Source organism: Cibotium barometz, chromosome 43 (assembly GCF_041138505.1).
Source record: "Cibotium barometz isolate CiBa-2024 chromosome 43, ASM4113850v1, whole genome shotgun sequence".
Classification (NCBI taxonomy): Eukaryota; Viridiplantae; Streptophyta; class Polypodiopsida; order Cyatheales; family Cibotiaceae; genus Cibotium; species Cibotium barometz.
The window spans coordinates 42,768,076-42,791,887 of record NC_141088.1 but is presented as its reverse complement, the minus strand read 5'-3'; the positions used below and the strand labels follow the sequence as shown (position 1 = coordinate 42,791,887).

Genomic DNA, 23,812 nt, shown 5'->3' with positions numbered 1-23,812 from the left:
GGAAACGCACACAGTCCTCTCCAATCCTAATGGTAACCCATTGTGCTCGCACGTAGAGACTATGACACTTGAGCTTGCCATTGCCGGCAAGACCTGCTCGCTGACAGAAATACGAACTCCTCCCTGCGTCCAAGAGGGGCCAAAAGAGGGAGACCAAAGAGTGTACTTCTTGCCTGGTAAAATCTTCCCACAGTGACGGGTACGCCCCTCAGAAAGATGGTGCTCTTGGAGGAAAAGAATGTCGATGGGTCCCCCAATTGTAGCTCTGTGAAGCTCTCCTCTGAGGACGCTTCGCCTCTGAAAGCATTGAGGTCCCTCTAAACCTTGAATGTTCCATGAGGCTATCCGCATGTCAATCTCTGTGGGAGGCGGAACTATCAGAATTGCCCTCCACTCGAAGAGTCTTGGGCGTGCGTTTCAATGGGTAGTAATCACATTCGAACTTGGGACGAAAACGCGCCAAGTGGGCATGGATCCTGCCCTCCATGTGTCGCCATTCTATTCGAGTGCGAAAGTAGGCATACTTTGAACTCTATCAATCACAATGAAGGTATCTGAAAGAGGGGGGGGGAGGTACTGCAACTGAGATATGAAGGAACACAAAGAGAGGCACCTCCAAGATGGAGGACACCACCTCCCCGTCCTGATCTCTATGGCCTGAGCCTCCCAGCCCCATTCGAGCCAGGGGCCAGAGATGGGTGAGCACATTGGTGATGCGCAAATTATGAAGATGGTGTGAGAGCTCTACTACCTACCCGTGAATGGCGGCAGCCACCGATTCCGAATCCCACTCCGCCCCAGGGCTGCACTCAAGGGAAAGGAGATCATCGCGCCACTCTCTAGCGTAGATTCACGAGAGGCGGACGGAGGGGGGAGTGCGGGCTCAGAGGAAGTGGACGGGGCAGGGGGGATTATTGCAGGAAGAGTCGGAGGCGAGGATGGAGGAGGGAGGGGGGGTGGGGGGTGAGACGGAGAAGAGGGAGATAGGAGTGGCTAGGAGTGATCAATCGGAGAGGGAGGGTGTAGGGAAGGGCTTGCCGGGGGTTAAGTGGGGCCAGTCCCCCGATGCTAGGAAGAGAGATGATGTGAGGCAGTCTCTCCGGCGAGGCAATACAAATGCGAAGGGATGGAATCCCGGCCGCTCGTGCGAGAGACGAAGCGGCAGTGCGGGTGGATTCCATCACTCTCCCAATGGCTCCACAAATCACCGAGAGAAGAGGCGGTATTCCTTCCTAAGGCCTGGGAAGCAGACTATCACAGAAAAGCCTGAAACGCCAGCCAATGGGTCGGATGCGGGGTTGAAGCCGTGTTGCCACCTCGCAAAGAAGGCCTGGGTTGTATGCAATGCGACGGGGCTCAGTTGCATGACTCGATCTAACACCGCTCGCGAGTCAAACTCAACCCGGTAGTAGCCACACCCCAAAGGATGAATGTCTGTGATCTTTGCAGGCACTCCAAGGAGGCTAGCCTGAAGAAGATCTCTGAGTTGTCCGCACGCGCAGGGAGGCTACCAACAATGTTGCATACCTGAGTGGAGGCCTCTAAAGATGGAACTGTCATAGCAAGGAGCTGGAGGTCCGCTTTAGAGAAAGATAGGCAAGGAACGGCGGCCTCGGTTAGGGATGACGAAGCGGCTGCCATGGAGTCCTCCTGACGTGTAAAGATGAGAAGGGGCCAAGGCTCTCCATAAGAGAAATACCTAAGAACAAAAATCAGCCTAACAGAGCAGAGGGAGATGGAACCAAGAGGAAAACGGGACCCGGGAGGGAGGGGGGTTGTTGCTGAAGGCAAAGGGAAGGGAGGGGGGGGGGGGGGGCTGACGGCCGAGAGAGGGGGGGGTGAGGCGCTGTCCTAGCGAGAAGCTGGAGGTCCGCTTCAGAGAAAGATAGGCAAGGAAAGACGACCTCAGTCGGGGATGACGGAGCAACTGCCATGGAGTCCTCTTGAGGGGTAAAGACCAAAAGGGGCCGAGGCATGCCAAAAGAGAAATACTCAAGAACAAAAATCTGCTTGACAGAATGGAGGGAGATAGAACCAAGAGGGAAACAGGGGAGGTTGTGAGCAAGGGCTGGGCGGAAGGAAGAAAAGGGGGCGGGGGGGGGGGGGGGGGGGGCATGAAGACAGCTGGGGGAGAGGGCGGGAGGAGTCGCAGCAAGGGGCATGCAGACGGAAGAGGGGAGACGCGCAAGCGGGGAGAAAGAAAGAAAGAAAGAAAGATATATTAAGCGTCTACTAAAGACCCAATGGGCCTATGAGACCAAAGTGATACAATAATGTCCATGGCATATCTCATCATGGAATGGAAAATAAAACAGAAAGAAAACATAAACATAGCTATCTCACTGGGGTGATACAAAACCGTCCATGGAAACTCATCATGGAATACTAAGAACATAGAAACATGAGAGCAACATCAGCTCCGAGTAGATCGTATACCACTCTCCAAAATATCAAGCATGGGGCTAATGAGTATGGCCGAGGTCTCCCTCAGCTATGTCACATGGAAAGGTAGCTCGATGGCGGTGGAGCCTGTCTTGGATCTGGAGCTGATGAGGTGATTGTGGCCAACAGGGGCCCGGGGGCGTCAGGCACGCTGGAGTGCGGAGGCTCAGTTTGAGGTAACTCCTCTCGGGCGAGGTAGGTCCAAATCGGCTGTCCCACTGAGACACGATCAAGAACCAGCTTCTGATGGTACTTGATGTCCCTCGGGCACTGCAAACTCATGCTCACATCTGCTGTCACTGCTCCTAAATCCTCCAATGGATGACCCTTGACCTCCCAAAGATTTCATGGTAGGTCAGATTCAGGTCGGCAATCCATTGTCAGGACATAAAGATACCATAAAACGTGTTCATATTGTGAACAACTTGTGTCCCAACCATTGGTCCATGTCCTAGGCACCTCCAAGCATCTGTTGGGCTGTTAAAACTACCCGAATCGGACCATATTTTCAACCTAATCTTGCCTAAAGGGCGGCTGTCCATGTGCATCCAGGTTAAGGCATGCACACGACAGACGAGTTGAACAAAACAAGATCAAACCTCTTCTGCCTGCCTACATCGTGGCAATGAGTAGTCCTGTCATTAGTGGCAACCACGATCCCACATTCAAAGCATTGTGCGCCCTTAATCTTAAAAAGGAGAGCACTCGCTTCTTTCAATTCATTTGGTAAGATCTTGCCAACCTTATCTGGCCTCCCGCGTAGTCAAGCTTTAAATATGGTGATGGTATGCCAAAGCTAGATCTACCATCTTCCCCCTAACTTGTCCATATACTCTAAATGGGTGCTCATAAGGATCCCAATGTACAAAGGGTAAGGAGGACCCCACCCAAATGAGTAACAAACCATGGGGGTCCTCTTTCCATCTTCATTCTGGAGGGCCGTATTCCACAAGAAAATGCTTTACAAGCAATGGCACATTATCTCACTGAAAATTCATGTTTGACCACTTGTGAGAGGAAAGCTTTGCTGCCTCACTAAACTTTAAAGGTAATTAATGGTTGTCTCTAGCAATGTTCACAACCTTAATGGTAATCGATGGTTGTCTCTAGCAATGATCACAAGCCCAACTAGCAATCCCTATGGGTGTAAATAAGGTTGCCTTAATCAGGTGCTATCCTACAATCAACGTCACTCTCATTTCACAAAGTAATACCTGCACCACAATCAAAGATGGGGAAATAACGGCTAAGAAAACAAGTATTCAACCTGTAATACAAGGTAGTGAAAAAATTAAAGGATTAATAGCAAGTTATAGAAATAAATGTAAAGTAATGAGATAATACCGTGTCAAGGTCGTTATCTTTGACCAAAAGACCATATCTATGAGCCACATGAATCAGTGCATGCAAAGCATTTAGACGCACATGTTTAGAATCATCATTTAGCATATTCATCATGACCTCTACAATTGATGCTCGAGCCGTTGGTGAACAATCACAAAGGGTTGCAAGTGCTTGCACGGTGAGTGCTCGAACCTGCTTCATCCAAAGAAAAAAAATCACCTATCCCTCTCTCTCTCTCTCTCTCTCTCTCTCTCTCTCTCTCTCTCTCTGCCCCCCTTCGCCCTCTGCGCCGCCCTGGCCCGTCCCTCCGCCTGTGAGCCCTCTTGCCCGCCTGCACCCCCCCTTTGTCCCCTCCATCTCTCTCTCTCTTGCGCCGCCCTGCCCTGCTTCTGCGCCGCCCTGCCCCCCTTCGCCTCTGCGCCGCCCTGTCCCCCTTCGCCTTCTGCGCCGCCCTGGCCCATCCCTCCGCCTGTGCGCCCTCTTGCCCACCTGCACCCCACCCTTTGTCCCCTCCATCTCTCTCTCTTGCGCCGCCCTGCCCCCCTTGCCTCTGCGCCGCCCTGCCCCGTCCCTCCGCCTCCCACCCACCCACCCACCCAGCCACCCACCCACCCTTCCTCAGGCCCCCAAGGCAGCAACATAACTCTCTCTCTCTCTCTCTGCTGAATCTCCTCTCTTCTCTCTTTCTCTTTTCCCTACATGACTTGACCCTCCCCCCCTGCTCCTACTGTTTCGCGCTGGTGTCATGGATTAATTTTCAGTCCATAGGCTGTGGGAAGTTCTGCAAAAAGTCATGGCCAAGACCGGGTTTAAAGAGGAGCTCGTGAAAGTGGAGGACAAGCTCAGCACAATTATCAAAGAAAACAAGAAGATGGTCGACTCTTCCGTTACCGCAATCATAAACCGCCTCTCCAAACTCGAGAAGGGATTTGACAAAATCCAAGAGCTCGAAGAGAGAACATCGAAGCAAGAGGCTGAGATTTCAGCCTTAAAGGAGGAACTAGTGGAGGCCAAATTGCATGCTAAAAGTCAAGCGGCTGAAATCTCAGCCCTCAAAAGGGAGTTGGAAGCCACTTCAAAAAGCAAGCTTGAGGATGGAAAATTTCAACCCTCCTTTATTGAAGAGCTGAATACCATCAAGGAACAAATGAGGATCATTCGAGAGGAGGAGGAGCAACATAAAGAGAAGACATCTTCATGGGTGGATGTGATCACAAAGACACAAAAGAAGATGGACGAGGCGGAGAAATGGATCGAGGTCGCCAAGAAAGGTAAAGGTAAAGAATCGCCACCTATCCCCACTCCCACCATCATCAACATGACCCTTGAAGAGGAGCAAAGGAGGAAGACCCGGGCCTTACATGTACGAGTGTCCGGTCTAAAAGACCGTGATGATGCGGAAGGGGAAACCAAGGAGCTCTTCTCTATGATGGGCATTGAAGCCACCCACACAAAGGCATGGAGAGTGGGAAAGAAGAGAGAAGGTAGTGGCGAATCTTCTAAGGAGAGAGCACTTATCATTCGTTTCCCCTCCATGGAAGCGAAGAAGGACTTCTTGAAGAGACGTCCTACACTCAAGAAGACGGGAATATTTCTTGGAGATGACCTCACACTCTCGCAACTTACCCACATGAAAGAAGTTATGCCCGAGATAAGGGCAGCCCGAGAGAAAGGGAAAGTGGCCTTCTATATAGATGGTAGAGTGGTGATTATGGAGAGGTGCTCTTCATGACGGCGTGAGACCTATGGGACTACACTCAAAGTTGCTACTTGGAATTGTAATGGATCTCTACGCCTTGATGTAGGGGCTTTTGAGGATAGTTTCACTGGGAGGGACATCATCTTCTACTGTGAGACGCATCAGGCTCCTGGACAGTCCATGCCACATGTTAGTGGATACCGATGGGAGACAGCAGACTCCTTCAGAGCATAGAGGACGGGGCTCAGGAGGAGTGGCAGTATTGTTTAGAGAGGAGCTACAGCCACTGATACATATAGTCCGCAGAGATGAGCAAGCTAGGTACATGTGGGTTAGACTGAGGGCAGAGACGGGCAAATACCTCTACATTGCTATATGCTATTTTGCTCCTAGTACATAAGTGTATGCATCAACTAGCGGGCAGTCTCCCTTTTCTATTTTGGATGATGACATTTGGGAGTTCTCCAAGGATGGTGACATCATTCTCCTGGGGGACTTCAATGCCAGGACCGCCCATAACCAGACAGTATTTTATGATACCTCAGAGGAGATGTTGAGGGAGCTTGATGTTAGGGATATGGGCCTATCTAGACTCTCACAAGATGAGGAACATACAGTGTATGGGCGGTATTTGATAGACATGGGGACTGCACATGGATTGGCCATCCTGAATGGCCTACAGAGATTCCCGACATCGGGCGGTTTCACTAGCTTTCCACATCGGCATGGTGCTAGTATAGTGGACTATGTTATGGCTCCGCCCAGTCTCATTCCCTCTTTTTAGGATTTTATGGTAGGCACTGGGCCGGTTGGAATAGCAGTGGATCATGCTATCTTGTCCTTCACTCTCACATTTCAGTTCAGCACCGCTCCATTGGGACAGGTCTCCACACACACTCGTTATACCTTTACGAGGGAGACTGACACTGTGTACACGGATGAGATATACAGACGCTTATGTGCCGAAGAGCCGGGACGGCCATTAGATGAGCTCACTCAGATGTTGATAGAGACGCTTCATGCTCCAGCATTAGAGGCATATTCGCATAGTCAGCCTACACAAAGACGATCTGGAAACATGCCCCAGAACAGTTGGTATGATGAGGAGTGCAGAGAGATGAGGATCAGATTACAGAGAGAGGTGCTCATGGGTGTTACAACTCACAGACAATCACGGATTACCTTCCGGCACCTAGTGCGACGGAAGAAGAGGGCTTATCTTGCTCAGTTAGAGAGGGATTTGTATCAGTTATTTATGAGTCAGGACGCAGGCGAGGCATGGAGACTATTCCATGAGCATTCACCATCACCACCCATTACCTCCACAGAGATTTGGGGTGAGTATGCAGCATCCCTGTACACAGCACCAGGACAGCCGCCCCTGCCAGACCCATCGGAGCCATGCCCAGAGACATGTGCTTTCTTTACTGCTGAGATGGTAAGGAAAGCTATTGAGAGGATGAGGACTGGGAGAGCATATGATCATGATGGTTTGGTAGCAGAACACTTTATTCATGCCAGAGATATGCTTGCAGAGCTTATTGCTATGATGTTTAACCAAGCCATGTGTGAGGATTTTCCTGAGACTTGGAATATGTCCACGATTGTGCCTATCTTCAAGTCAGGGGATCCCATGCTTCCTGGGAATTATCGTACCATCATGATTGGTCACACATTGGCTAGATTATATGCATCTATTCTTGAGCAGGAGCTGAGTAGATGGGCACAGAGAGAGGGCATACGTGCATCAGGGCAGGCAGGGTTCAGGAGAGGTTTCTCCACTCTTGACCATATCTTGACACTCAGAGCTATTATTGAGGAGGGCAAATCATATGGCAGGAGATTTATTGTTGCTTTATGGATTTCCGCAAAGCTTTTGACATGGTACCGAGAGCCAGACTGATGCGCAGACTACAGGAGATGGGAGTGCCCACAGAGCTGATTTGGGGAATCATGGCTTTATACAGGACAGTTGTGGGGCAGGTACGTACTACTCAGGGTATGTCTGAGATGGTTCACTCCACTATTGGGGTGAAACAGGGCTGCCCCCTTTCTCCCACCTTATTTGGGATGTACGTGGATGAGGTTTTAGACTATGTAGAGCGGGAGGGTGACAGAGGAGCACAGCTAGCAGGGACATGGATTCCGCTGTTATTGTATGCTGATGATATTGTGCTGATCTCAGATTCTCCAGAGGTACCAAATCTGTACCAGCAGGTACAGTAGCAATAAATGCTCTCCTGGCTGTCCAAATGAGTGAAAATCAGACTTTTACAGTCCCGAACACTGCATACAACAGTTCCAAACAGAAATTGGGCAAAAGCCCCTTGACTGCAAGCTTATTTTTGAAGATTCAAGGCATAAAAGTCTTGCTTGCTGCTTTGCCAAGCTCAACAAGCATAAAATCTTGAAAAGCCCCTTGATTTAAGATCAATTGCTGATCATACATGGTACATTGACGCACATGAAGGCATCCAGAGTCTTTGCGATGCTTCCCCCTGGCCACATATACATCCAATACATGAAAGCCCCTTGATTTACAGGCACATTGAGTGCTTGTAAGGCATCAACACATTATCCACAGCATCAAATGCGATTGCCTGCATGCAAATCAATCCAATCGGCACAAAAGCCCCTTGATTTGCACTGCAATTTGCTACAATTTTGCCCGAATGTGCGATTTCTCACATCATACAGCATGTATGACTGCTTAATTGCACAATTACATCAAAAGCCCCAAATTTCGACATCCAATTTCCTGCAAATTGATCCTGATTGTGACCAATGTCACCCAATTTTGCCAATTTTGATCAGAAATTGAGCAATACCTTGTAATTTCTAATTTTTCTTTTTGTTGCAGGAAAAGGGGTTGATGATTTTTGCTGTTGCAGAAAATCTGATGCTGTTGCAGGACTCCTCACGCTTGCCTGTTGAATGATGCTGCTGCTGCTTTTGTAGTCGGGCTTGGGCTGGTCGTGGAGGACTGGTCGCAGACGGGGCCCTGTTTGGGCAGGCGAAGGACCAGACGGCGCTGGTAAACACTTCGCACCCTCCTTCGCACGGCGCCCGACTAAAAACAATGCTGGATGCTTTTACGTATTCGCCCCACGTGCAGCGTTTGTGCCGCCGCCTTCGCCTAGTGGTGGCGGGTAGTAGCGATGGCCACTAGGCGCACAGTTTGCGCCCAGCACACAAGAACCTGAAAAAGGACAAAGCGTGATGTCGGTGGCGAACCTGGAGAACCTGACGGCGCTGCGGCACAGCTACTCCTCGCTCGTCTGAGTATGGACGCCCAGCGTTCAACTGTCCGCGGTCCGCTTTGGAAGCCTTAGCGCACAACAACGCGTTGGGCAAGCAAGCGTGTGCTGTGACTGGTTCATCACCTGTGGTGTGCTACGCGTAGCTCTGCCACGTCAACAATTAGTCGACCTGATTCAGCTGCAGCCTGCGTAAGTTGCAGAGAGAGAGAGCTACGCTTTCCTACGTTCAACACAGACAGCACACGAAATCAGCGCCTGCACCTTCTTCTCCTCTACAGCAAATTCGACACCACCATTGTTGGAAGTTCAGGCTCTGATACCAATTGAATGGGAGAGATGAATTAGGGTTAGAGTTCATGTGGGAGACATACACAGAGAAACAAGGGAGAGAGAGAGAGAGAGATGTGGGGATAAGTCAACTCACCAAGATGAGTGTGTGACTCCCCTATCACACATGTATATTGCACTAGTACACATAGTGCACTTAGTACATTAAAAGTACTAAGTGTACTATGTACTATAACTTATGGGCTTGTACACACTATAAGGGTGGGCATAGTGCCTTTACCCCAACATAGTCAGCCTACACGGAGACGATCTGGGAACATGCCCCAGAACAGCTGGTATGATGAGGAGTGCAGAGAGATGAGGATCAGATTACAGAGAGAGGTGCTCATGGGTGTTACCACTCATAGACAGTCACGGATTACCTTCCGGCACCTGGTGCGACGGAAGAAGAGGGCTTATCTTGCTCAGTTAGAGAGGGATTTGTATCAGTTATTTATAAGTCAGGACTCAGGCGAGGCATGGAGACTATTCCATGAGCATTCACCATCACCACCCATTACCTCCACAGAGATTTGGGGTAAGTATGCAGCATCCCTGTACACAGCACCAGGACAACCGCCCCTGCTAGACCCATCGGAGCCATGCCTAGAGACATGTGCTTTCGTTACTGCTGAAATTGTAAGGAAAGCTATTGACAGGATGAGGACTGGGAGAGCATATGACCATGATGGTTTGGTAGCAGAACACTTTATTCATGCCAGAGATATGCTTGCAGAGCTTATTGCTATGATGTTTAACCGAGCCATGTGTGAGGGTTTTCTTGAGACTTGGAATATGTCCACGATTGTGCCTATCTTCAAGTCAGGGGATCCCATGCTTCCTGGGAATTATCGTACCATCATGATTGGTCACACATTGGCTAGATTATATGCATCTATTCTTGAGCAGGAGTTGAGTAGATGGGCAGAGAGAGAGGGCATACGTGCATCAGGGCAGGCAGGGTTCAGGAGAGGTTTCTCCACTCTGGACCATATCTTGACACTCAGAGCTATTATTGAGGAGGGCAGATCATATGGCAGGAGATTTATTGTTGCTTTATGGATTTCCGCAAAGCTTTTGACATGGTACCGAGAGCCAGACTGATGCGCGGACTACAGGAGATGGGAGTGCCCACAGAGCTGATTTGGGGAATCATGGCTTTATACAGGACAGTTGTGGGGCAGGTACGTACTACTCAGGGTATATTTGAGATGGTTCACTCCACTATTGGGGTGAAACAGGGCTGCCCCCTTTCTCCCACCTTATTTGGGATGTACGTGGATGAGGTTTCGGAATATGTAGAGCGGGAGGGTGACAAAGGAGCACAGCTAGCAGGGACATGGATTCCGTTGTCATTGTATGCTGATGATATTGTGTTGATCTCAGATTCTCCATAGGGGATGCAGCGTCATTTGGATGCATTGCACACGTTTGCACAGGACAGTGGATTGTCTGTTAAGCTTGGTAAAACCAAGGTGATGGTGTTTAACACCAGAGCACAGTGGGTTAGGAGGTCAGCACCCACCTTTACATATGGTCAGGAGACAGTGGAGTATACAGATGCATATACTTACCTTGGTGTGGTTTTTAGTGCCCCACTATTTTCCTTGAGGAGAGCAGCGGAGACCAGATTGACAAGAGCTTACACAACATTGGGGAGACTAGAGAGGATGTGTTCGCAGGTTCAGTTTCAGAACCTGGAGAACAAAGCTTTGGCTCTTTGACACCAGCCATGCTGTATGGAGTGGAGATATGGGGACCCTCAGTGGATCACCACAGCCGAGCTGGTAGCACTGATGGATGGAGATGTATGGAGAGGCCCTTGGTTTCTATGATTTCCCGGATGATTAGGGCCAAGGCCTCCGTACCACATGATATTATCCGTGCAGAGATGGCTGCCCCCATTGGTAGTAGAGGCACTCACTCGATCAGTCTCCTTTATACATAGCACTTGGGCTCTCCCTAGAGACAGATATGCTCGCTTAGCCCTGGAGTCTTCACGACACTTGGCATCACAGGGAGACGGATCATGTTGGTATGCACAGATGACAGCTTGGTTCCAACTGCATGGCTTTAGTATGGACAGGCTACCTCCATTTCAATACTCCCTGGATGCACCCTCCCTCTCTCTCACATGGGCAGAGATTACCAGACTTATTAGGCAAGACTTGACTCAGCTGGACACTAGGAGGACATGGATACAGCCGACACACGAGCTTGGTACGAAGATGGCTTTCTATAGAGATCATCTTCTCCAGCTCACGGAGGATGGGTTTGTGATTAGACCCAGCTACAAGGATACTCATCTTTCTCATGGGGTACGGTGTGCTATTGGTCAGATGCGCACATCCTCACACCAGCTAGAGATTGAGACTGGCATATTCAAAGGAGTACCAGCTGAGGCCAAGATTTGTCAGTTGTGCTAGATGGAGCCAGAGATAGAGTTACATTACATATGTCACTGTCCAGTATATTATGAGATATGAGGCCGTTTTCACTGCCTGTTCAGAGAGGGCTTCGGACCACTTTCCAGAGTCATGAGATACCAGGATCAGAGATGCCTCGGATTATACTTACTGGAGCTGCGTAGACATAGAGAGGGTCTCTTCAGAGGGAGGGGATCAGAGAGGGAGAGAAACCTACAGAGGCAGATTACAGACTTCTTTCGACCAGAGATTGAGCAGTCAGGCCAGCAAGCATTGCAGCTAGCCCCAGAGTATAGCCGCACCAGAGGTACACTGATTGATCAGGCTATAGAGCTGGGGCGGTCCAAGATGAGAGGCCCATCTCGACATCGGCGGAGACTACAACAGAGGATCAGGACCATACTAGCACGGCATGGGAGACGTCCAGTCAGAGTACTCACCATGGAGGACATTGAGGATATCCGCCATCAACCGATGAGAGACATCTTTGGATATTGATGTATATGATGCTTACCTTTGTTGCTGGTGTTTTCCTTCCCAGATGTTATCCATTAGGAGTTCCTAGTACCTTACTTTTCCTCATAGTTGTTGTTTCAGTTTCAGTTAGTTGTTTAGTTGTTTTAGCTTTTCTTACACAGACATTGTATCAGATCCACCAATTATTGTAACCTTATTGCACACCCAGATTCAGCTTTTTAGTTCATTACTTTTTCATTTTGTTGGGATGACATAGGATACCCCACACAGGTACACTGATTTGTCTTATAGACCGAGTTCGGTCTTTTGGAAGACGTTAATAAAATCTTTCTTTCTTTCTTTCTCTCCCGACATGTCATTCTGCCCTCTTTCTATTGTGAGATGATGCTGGCTGAGGAGGGATCATACACTAATCAGTTGCTATCTGGATGTATACACATTGGTGTTTTTTTTTCTTTTCCTTCTCAGTTCTTCCATGGCTAAATATATCCATGGTACGATTGCATAGACCCTTGTGGTCTTCTGTAGATGTTAATGGAACTCTCTGGACATGGCTAGAGCCCTCACAGGAGTTGGGGACGAAGATGGCTTTCTATAGAGACCATCTTCTCCGCACCACTGAGGATGGCTTTATACTTAGACCGAGCTACATGGATACCCATCTGTCTCATGGATTGAGGTGCGCCATTGGGCAGATCCGCACCTCTTCACATCAGTTAGAGATAGAGACAGGCAGATTTAGAGGCATACCTCCAGGGGACAAGATTTGTCACATTTGTTGGATAGAGCTAGAGACGGAGGAGCACAACATCTGTCGCTGCACAGCATATTATGAGATTCGAGGGCGCTACCATTGCCTTTTCAAAGAGGGATTTGGACCACTGGCTAGAGTCATGGACTATTGTGATCAGAGATACTTGGGTTTTTATCTCTTGGAGATCCGCAGGCTCAGAGAGTCCATTATCAAGAGCAGACGCCCGACTGGCAGGGAGTCCACACAGAGACAGATTACTGACTTCTTTAGAGGGACTACCCGGGAGGACACACAGCCGACAGTCCAGCAGAAGCAGGCACCCCATGGGACTCTAGTTGAGAGAGCTATCCAGTTGGGCAGATCCAGACGCCCGAGGGTTCGCGGATCCTCACATCGGAGACGGTGCCTACACCGAGCATCATTGCGAGGCATCGGGCTTGTCGGATTAGGCGTCTCACTATGGCAGATATCCACGCCATCCGGCAGAGACCCATGCTATAGCTCCTAGGATGATTACCACTCCAGCCATATATTGTTGTACTCATGGTCACTTTTGTACTCCCCCATATTCATGTATTCATGTATCCATGTACTCATGTACCCCATTTTGACTAGTAGCATTAGCTTCCCACTCTCCCTAGTTGCTGCTTCCGGATGCTCCCTACTGATGTATTGTAGGGCTAGATACTTACCTTCAGTTCTTTCTTTTCTTTTCCAGACAGTGTATCAGATGTCACATGGTTGTAACTTTGGTCTCATAGGTCACTTTGGCCTTTTGAAGACGTTAATATAATATTTCATTTCATTTCTCTCTCTTATTCAGACTGTCCTTTTTCAAACTCTCACTTATATTCAGCATGTATACCCGCTTGACAGAGATCGCCTTCCACAACTAGCACTAGAGTCCTCTATGCAATTATATGGCGAGAGGGATAGGGAGCGATTGAGACAAGCTGGACTACCCTCCTCCTCAGCGACACAGCCACCACCATTACCGACACATGCACTGAGGTAGTCGAGTGGTTTCATGCACATGGCATACAGATGGACCGTCTCGCCCCATTTTAGTATAGCCTGGATTCCCCATATCTTGATCTCTCACGTCAGGAGATCAACCGGATCATCCATTAGATCTACTTGGGCTACACATACACCAGACATGGGTGTCTCCGTCAGAGATTGGTAAGAAGGGTGAGTTCTATAGAGATCACTTCTTGAGACTCTCCGAGGATGGATTCTTTGAGATCCCGGGATACATACAGATACACATGTCACATGCCATGCGTATCACGATCGGCCAACTCAAGGTATCCTCCCACCGCCTCAGAGTAGAGACTGGCAGAGCTAAGGATATCCCACATGAGGAGAGGACATGCACAGTATGCATCACAGGAGCAGTAGAGGATGAGGCCCATTATATGCTCAATTGCCCGGCTTACTATGAGATACGGGGGAGATTCCATTGCCTCTTCCGAGAGGGATTTGGACCACTCACACGGGTGATACGGTTTGAGGATCAGAGGTGCTTGGGCATGTACTTGATGGAGCTCAAACGACACAAGGATGTAGTGTTGAGGCAGCATGCTGAGAGATGGCCCCGGCTCTGACAGGACACCTCACAGAAAGCCATCACAGATTTCTTTGTGGTACATACATCCACATCAGAATCTATTGCCCACAACAATTCCTCTACTACGACATCAGAGCCCACCACCCGTACCCACGCTCCAACTCAACGCCCCAGAGGAGTTCTTAGTGAGAGAGCTCGATCCATTCTGCGAGACAGACGTCCCCGACCTAGAGCATCAGAACCCTCCACCACACAGAGACGGATTCATGAGGTTCTCCGCCGACATGTCACGCTCCCATCACAGAGGCCTGACATTCACTCCACCATCAGATAGGTTCTAGCCGAGGCTGGTATCGACATTAGTTGATCACAGCATATCTCACTCCACATAGGATCATCTGTTGATCACATGTACTATCAGATGTTTTCATTTTACTTTTTCTTTCAGTTTTCCATGGCTCAGTATATCCATCGTACCATTGTTTTACTTTTGGTCTCATAGGCCCTTGGGGTCTTCCATAGACGTTAATATAACTCTCCCCCCCCCCTCTCTCTCTATGCATACTGTGTCCCGCGTTGCGCGCCCTCTGCCCATTTCGTGTGCAACCCCACCCGCTCTTGCTCAAGCCCCCAAGGCAGCAACTAGGGGGAAATAGCCACAATGAATCTACAGGAGCTGGAGGCATACATCAAGATAGTGGAGGACAACACCAAGAAGTTATTGGGTGAACAAAAGAAGGTGCTGGACAGGGTTCTGAACCAACATGAAAAACAGTTGGGAGGCCTCCGCAAGGAGATACAGGGAAAGAACAACAAGATTGAAGAATTGGCAGCCCAGGTGAACCACCAAGAAGAGGTCATTCAGATGTTGAAAGAGACCCAGCTGCAACAAACAGGAATGCCAGAGGCTTCCCCAATGATAGGGGAACTCCAGGCAGAAATGGAAGCCCTAAAGGCTACGGTCAAGGACCATATAGTGGAGGAAGGGGAACTGAATATTCAGGAGGGTCTAAGGACTGACTTGGAGAAGTTGAAAGCTGTGAGTCATAAGCTGGGGGAAGAACTGCAGACCACTAAGAAAGATTGGGTGGAGGTGGTGAAGAAGCACAAACCCCCACAAAGCATCATACATGAGACTCTCCAGAGGAGGAGAAACGCAAGAAGGATAGGGCCCTCCATGTGCGAGTGCGGGGGCTTCCCCCAAGGAGGATGCCATGACACTTTGCCAGATGCTAGGAGTGGATGGGATCGCACCCCCCCCCCTTGCATATACATGGAGGGCAGGCAAGGATATGACACGAGAGTGGCCCCTCATCATTAGATTCTCTGATGCCACCAGCAGACAGGCCTTCTTAGACAGGCGGGCTGCCCTCAAGGGCACACAGGTGTACATGGGAGATGATCTCACTCCAGCACAGGTGGCACACCGGCGTGAGGCGATGGTGACAGTTCATGAGGCCCGCAGAGCACGCAAGTGGGCTATCTACAGAGATGGTAGGGTCATTATCACTGAGCCCCATCCCAAATAGGGACACGGGATCTATGAGACCAAACACCTGAGGTTGGCAGTATAGAACTGCAATGGCATGCTATGGTCGAATCCAGGAGGCTTGAGCGAGATTCTCATAGGCAGGGATGTCATTTTTTATACAGAGACTCATCAGAGCCCTGAGAGGGGCTTACCATACATAGCCGGGTATGAGAGGGAGTCAGCTTTCCGAGGCAAGACCCGCACATCAGGAAGAGTACGTGGCTCTGGAGGGGTAGCTGTCCTTTTTAGATCCCATCTCCGACAGATTCTCAGCATCGTCCGGAAGGACAATGATGCACAGTATCTTTGGGTGTGGCTACAACTTAGCAGTGCCAGAGTCATCCACATTGCTGTGTTATTTTGCACCACGCCACTCCCCTTACGCTACACAGCATGGCCAGTCACCGTACTTACCATTATATGGGGATATCATGGAGTGCTCACAGCTCGGGGGGAGTCCTCCTACTCGGGGATTTCAACGCCAGGACAGGAAGTCAACAGGTCCCACTACTCGATCTAGACGACCCTATCAGACTACAGGAGCTAGACATCCCTGACACAGGGCTGCAACAAACATCACAGAACCGTGAGGAGGTCACAGTGTATGGGAGATATTTCTTAGAGCTAGGAGCTGCACATGGTCTCGTTATATATAACGGGATGTCTCGATGGCCCTCCTCCGGCACCCTCACCTCCTTCCCTCACTCAGGAGGTACTAGCACCGTGGACTACCTTATGGGATCTCCCTCTTTGGCACACCTTCTCCCCGACTTCTCCATCCCACCACCCCTTTTGAAGCTGACCATGCCTACCTCTCTTTCACTCTTACCTGCACACCACTTGTCCCTCCACCACCACCCCCCATCTCACATTACACTCAGGTCCTTTTTGATCACGAGCTTGCCCTTGTTTACTCCAACCACATCTACCGCCAACTCCAAGATGTGGAACCTACTGTCCCCCTATCCACCCTCACATCACAGCTCACCACCATACTCCACACATCCGCCACCGCTTCTTTCATCTACATGCGGCGGTCTACCGCCAAGCCACCTTGCGGTTCCATGCCCCATAACTATTGGTATGATGACGAATGTTGGGCCACACGCTCCCGTCTTAACCATGAGGTACAGATTGGGCAAATCATGAAGCGCCAAGCGCAACGGATTTCTCAACGGCTCACCCAACACAAGAAAGAGAGTTCTATGCTCGAAAAGAGGATGAGTTACACCGACTTTTCTTAGGGCCAAACTGCAAAGAGGCCTCGAGGAAACTCCGAGAACATCGCCCTCCCACACCTATCACCTGCCCGAACACATGGCACTCCTATGCACGCTCCCTCTATCATATCCCCCATCAGTCACCCCTACCCCACCACCAGATCCCCGTCCCACCACCTCCTCCACCTTGTTCACAAAGGGCATGGTCCTCAAGGCCATTCGTACACTACGCAATGGGCGGGCCCGGGATCATGAGGGACTCACTGCAGAGTACATCTTGCATGCCGATGATACCCTAGAACCCCTACTAGCCTACATGTTCAATAGAGCCCTTTGTGAAAGATTTCCACCCTCTTGGTCCACCAACACTGTCACGTGCACACCAGTCAGGTGTACAGTGACATGGCATCATATTAGCATCATAGACATCATCAGGCATTATTCAAGCATTTATGCAATTTTATAGGCATTTATGAGGCAGCCGACTGGCTTTATTGGTATTTTATGGGAGATATGAGCCTTACAGTACTGGCCGACTGCATTAATGCTGGCCGACCAGCCCTCTCACCCATATATATTTAGGCGCCTCTCCATTCAGCATAGCAAGCTCATCATTCAAGCATTCAGCAGTGTGTTCTCCAACGCATCTCCTCCAGGAAGCATTGGGAGCAGCATAACCAGCAAACGCATCATCCTCAGCATCATAATCAGCAAACGCATCATCATCAGCATTCATCTTCAGCAAACGCAGCAACTTTCAGCTCAGTTCAGCCCATCAGTTCTGCGTTTCATCATCAGGTCAGCATTCAGCATCTATTCCAAAGCCTCCCTTCAGCGTTTCCTTCCCAGGAGACAAGGGAAAGATAGTGGACAGCAGTTCATTCAGTTCATTCAGCATATTCAGCATATAGGCAGCATATTCAGCAGTATAGATCCATTTGGATCTCATTGTAACCGCATTCATTCATCTAATACAGCTGCATTGCATTGACACCTATTTGTCTATCTCTTAAACATCATTAAGTGCAGTTTAGTTAGACTAAGGTTGTGATTACTAATGTGATATGCAGCGGAAGTCTTTGTATTGGAAGATCCTGTCACACAATATGCTCACACCGTCTTCTGTATCCTAAGTTTCGTGAGTTTAGCAATCCACTTTAATACTTCAAACTTTAAAGAGATGAGAGAGAGAGATATGAGAACTGTACACCAGATTGGGTCCCGAATTACCCATTGAAGGGCCCCCTATCCCGATAACGAGATAGTATTTGCTTTATTACTTTAGAGAGAATGACTTTGGACTGTAGATAAGCCGAACGCAAGATCTCGGAGGATCGGAGAGCGGCTGATCTTTACACTGCTGTAGAAACACCCCAATGACTTGATCTCGAGCCTATGCACTCTTCCCAAGGGCATGAGGAAGGGCTGCACACCTGAGGCTCAAAGAAGAAGAAGGTGGACTGTTCTACACTATGTTAGAATGCTGAAAACACTTATGAATGCTGTGTTACCTTCACCAGATGACTGCTGCATGTGTGGATGATGCATAGAAGGCTGGACACTGATGCAAACAGCAGATTCAGGGGCTAGAAACTGCTGTAGACTGAACCTTCAGGGCTGGGACCTGCTGTGGACAGAAACGCTGAAGTGTAGGGGTGCTGAGGAACTGAAACGCAGACCTGTAGGGCTGCTGTGGACTGAATCGCATGAGCAAACAGAGGCTTGCAGGCTGCTGCTGTACGGCTGGAACAGAAACGCAGAGAAGCTGCTGTTTACTGGCGTTGATCTGTGCTGAACTGTGTGCTGAAACTAGGCCTGAACTGGTGCTGAATTCAGGGCTGAATGATGCTGAAGGCAGGCGCCTAGGGCTGACTGAAGCTAGGGTTTCTCAAGGGGCTGGAGAAGCAAGCTTATGGGCTCTAGGGCTGGATTAGTCTTGGGCTGAAAGCAAGGCGGAGGAGAGCTCTTAGCACAATGAAGACTGAATGAGAAAATAGGCTCTAGGCAAGCCTATTTATTCTAACTGGAGGTTGGTCATTTAATAAAGTTAATATTTATAAATGCCCAATAATGCAAATAATGATAAATAAATACTAATAAATATGGAAAAAATACCAGATAAATCCCAGTAAATTCCCTAAGGCTTTGGGGATGTTCTAAATGATGCACAGGCATATGTATGCATATTATGCAAGATGCAGAGTGCTTTCTGATGCAAACCCTAAGGCTTCTACTGACTCTACATGCATGAATGATTCTCTCCAAGTGGGTTAAGGGACTTGACTGACTGACTGACCCACTAAGGCTGAGGAATGACCTACGTAGCTCGTGCCTGACTTATCCTGGACTGAGGATGTACAATGGGGTCACGGCGTACAACAATTATCATCCTATTGGGTTCTAAAACTGTACAACTGCTGCACTTCTGATGATGAGCCATCTTGTCTCCATGCACTGAGTGCAGAGTGCATGTGACATTCCCTCCTGATTAGCTTGGCGGCAGGTTCATGGCTTCCAAGTAGTCCGCCAATAACTGGGGGTACTCCTGGAAGAACTCTTCGTCGAGCCATAAGGCTTCGTGGGTGCCTCGATCTCGGAATTTCGTATAGAACTGACGAATCCGTCGACCGGAACCATGCTTCCATCGATGAAGAAGGATCTGCTCAGGCTCAATAACTTCTGCCTCGTCTACCACGTCTGGCTGCTGTTCATCTGAAACAGTCATCTTAGCAGTCAGTCTTGCATACATGTTGCCCATGAACTCTCAGGGAAGAATGACATCCATCATCAAAGGAGGACATAAGTTTTGGACTTCAACTGGCAGCAGCAGGGGGTTTCTCTTCTACAGAAGACGGAAGTTTGCTCCAACATCGCCTTAGGAGGTTCAAAGCTTCAGGTACGACGGAGATGGTAGGTGAAAGGTTTCCAGAGGCAGGTCAGGGGTGACTCAGGTATTTGCCATTCAGTTCCCGCAATACATAGAGTCTTGGCTCAAAGGATTTCACTCCTGCAGACGGCTTCAGTCCCAGCAGAAGACAGAAGGGGGCAGTGGTTCGGAGGAGAAGGATCACAGAGGAGTCAAAGGTTGCCAGGTTTATCACCCAGCAACAGTTTAGCAGCGGGGAATGTCACGTGCACACCAGTCAGGTGTACAGTGACATGGCATCATATTAGCATCATAGACATCATCAGGCATTATTCAGGCATTTATGCAATTTTATAGGCATTTATGAGGCAGCCGACTGGCTTTATTGGTATTTTATGGGAGATATGAGCCTTACAGTACTGGCCGACTGCATTAATGCTGGCCGACCAGCCCTCTCACCCATATATATTCAGGCGCCTCTCCATTCAGCATAGCAAGCTCATCATTCAAGCATTCAGCAGTGTGTTCTCCAACGCATCTCCTCCAGGAAGCATTGGGAGCAGCATAACCAGCAAACGCATCATCCTCAGCATCATAATCAGCAAACGCATCATCCTCAGCATCATCTTCAGCAAACGCAGCAACTTTCAGCTCAGTTCAGCCCATCAGTTCTGCGTTTCATCATCAGGTCAGCATTCAGCATCTGTTCCAAAGCCTCCCTTCAGCGTTTCCTTCCCAGGAGACAAGGGAAAGATAGTGGACAGCAGTTCATTCAGTTCATTCAGCATATAGGCAGCATATTCAGCAGTATAGATCCATTTGGATCTCATTGTAACCGCATTCATTCATCTAATATAGCTGCATTGCATTGACACCAATTTGTCTATCTCTTAAACATCATTAAGTGCAGTTTAGTCAGACTAAGGTTGTGATTACTACGGTCTTAACCTCTCACATGTCACAAACACCATCACCCCCATCCTCAAAGCCGGAGATCCACTTGATCCTAATAATTACAAGACGATCATGATTGGCCACACATTGGCCAAACTCTATGGATCAGTGCTAGAGGCGGAGCTCAATTCATTTGCAGAGAGCCAGGGATGTAGAGCCTCAGGACAGGCTGGCTTTCAGAGGAGCTACTCTACCCTTGACCACATCTTCACCCTCCGTGCCATCATCGAGGAGGGTAGAGCACGACATCAGAAAATTTACTGCTGCTCTGTGGATTTCCGCAAAGCCTTTGATATTGTATCCTGAGCCCGCCTCCTACACCGTCTACAGGAGATCGGAGTCCCATCTGACATGGTTTGGAGCATCATCACCCTCTATGAGTCCGTCGCCGCACGAGTGAGAGCCCTAGGAGGTACATCACAAGAGATTTCCAGCGCTATTGGGGTGAAACAGGGCTGCCCTCTATCACCCACTCCTTTCGGCCTCTACATTGATGAGATCTTGAGCTTCATTGACGGATTAGGCGGGACTGGTCCCACACTGGCAGGCATATTGATCCCCATACTACTTTAGCATATTGATCCCCATACTACTTTATGCAGATGACATCATCCTTCTCTCAGACTCAGCCGAAGGACTTCAGAGTCAACCCACAAGACTATATAACTATCAACTCCATTATGCATAGTATGGACTAGATACTACAACATCCCCACTAACGTCATCAGTGTCCAATAGTGGGTGTAGAACTCTGTATCAAGATATGCTCTCACACATGCACTCCACACACACACACACACATAAGAGCATATATTCACACAAAGCCCTTCGTACTGAGTTTCTGTCAAACCTCCGGAGATGCAGGGCAGACTCAGCCACAATGAAGCCTAGCACTAAGGGAAGTAGCAAATAGAAAGAATTAGTATAACAAATGAGTAGTTGATAGGGCAAATGCACCACTAAAGATAGAAAGAATAAGCACAATATCAACTGGCCACAACTCGGACGAAAACTTCACAATGTGAAATCTGCATGTCCGCTAATACGGCTGAATTATATACCTAGATGAATCCAGGAACATGCCCAAATTCACCTTTTAGGAACGTGCATGTTATATACTCATGGTAGTCAACCCACAAGACTATAACTATCAAGTCCATTATGCATAGTATGGACTAGATACTACGACATCCCCACTAACGTCATCAGTGCCCAATAGTGGGTGTAGAACTCTATATCAAGATATGCTCTCACACACACACTCCACACACACACATAAGAGCATATATTCACACAAAGCCCTTCGTACTGAGTTTCTGTCAAACCTCCGGAGATGCAAGGCAGACTCAGCCATAATGAAGCCTAGCACTAAGGGAAGTAGCAAATAGAAAGAATTAGTACAGCAAATAAGTAGTTGATAGGGCAAATGCACCTCTAAAGATAGAAAGAATAAGCACAATATCATGAGGAATTTCTAGCACTAGAAATAGTTGATAGGACAAATGCACCACTAAAGATAGAAAGAATAAGCACAATATCAGGAGGAATTTCTAGCACTAGAAAGAATAGAGGATATACTCCACTCGGAGCCCTAGAGAGCCAGTGTGCGCACATCCAGTTTCATGAGCCTCGGACGAAGCTTTGGTTATTTGACACATTGGTTACACCAACGCTTTTGTACGGCGCTCCCATCTGGGGACAGAGTCTCTATCACAGGCAGAGGAGTGGATCTACAACAGAGCAGCCAACCTCCAGTGGAGGGGAGTTTTATGATGGGTGGGAACAGATGCAAAGACCACTAGTGATGATAATCTCCTACATGATTAGGAGTAAATCGTCAGTACCACATGAGATAGTCAGGGCTGAGATGGGAGCCGCACCGATCGTCTTCCAGACGGTCACTTTCATACATAGGCTATGGAGCTTCTCTAGGCACATATACTCTGGACTCGCACTAGAGTCGTCCACACAGCTCGCATCACAGGGCGACACGGAGTGCTGGTATGCCCAGACTAGCACATGGTTACAACTACATGGTATGCATATGGACCGCCTTCCACCTTTACAGTACAACTTGGACTCCCCCTTCCTGGAGTTGAGCCAGAGTCAGCTCAACAAGATCATCAGGATGGATATCATTCAGCTACATATAGCACGCACATGGATCACACCGGCCGTGCCACTAGGGATGAAGATGGCTTTCTACTGAGAGCATCTTCTCCACTTATCCCCTGATGGCATAGTCACAAGGAACGGGGGACGGTAACGGGGAACAAGGACGGGGACGGGACGCGGGACGGCCATAAGTAGGGAACGGGGACGGGGGAGGGAATGGCACTCAAAAAATACTTTTTTTTTAAGTTTTTCTACTCTACACTTATTCTACTTTGGAAGTACATCAAAATGAGCACAAATTTACATAAAATGGTAAGCTTTTGAGTCATATTAACAAAATACGCCAATCAAAGAGTGAAGGCGTTGTATTAATAATTAAGTAGATACAAAATGAGAGAGAGAAAGAAAGAAAGAAAGAAAGAAAGCTGTATTAACGTCTACTAGAGAGAGAGAGAGAGAAAATGAAATGAAATGAAATGATATATTAACGTCTTCAGAAGGCCAAATTGACCTATGAGACCAAAAAGGTTACAACAATTGGTGGATCTGATACAATGTCTGTGTAAGAAAAGCCAAAAACAACTAAACAACTAACTAAAACTGAAACAACAACTATGAGGAAAAGTAAGGTACTAGGAGCTCCTAATGGATAACATCTGACAGGAAAACTCCAGCAACAAAGGTAAGCATCATATACATCACTATCCAAAGATGTCTCTCATCAGTCGATGGCAGATATCCTCAATGTCCTCCATGGTGAGTACTCCGACTGGACGTCTCCCATGCCGTGCTAGTATGGTCCTGATCCTCTGTTGTAGTCTCCGCCG

The 23,812-nt window shown here is 48.6% G+C and overlaps 1 protein-coding gene across 2 annotated transcripts in view; it reads right to left on the bottom strand.

Annotated features, from left to right (window-relative positions):
* Window positions 1-23,812, bottom strand: part of SIEL (ARM repeat superfamily protein) — a 79,148-nt gene that overhangs the window by 21,916 nt on the left and 33,420 nt on the right. Inside the window, exon 4 of one of the 2 annotated variants that reach the window (XM_086781937.1) lies at window positions 3,787-3,978. The exons of the other annotated variant lie outside the window; for it this stretch is intronic. Coding sequence (XP_086638063.1) covers window positions 3,787-3,978 — 192 coding nt within the window. The remainder of the gene's footprint in view (window positions 1-3,786; window positions 3,979-23,812) is intronic. 2 annotated transcript variants of the gene reach the window in all.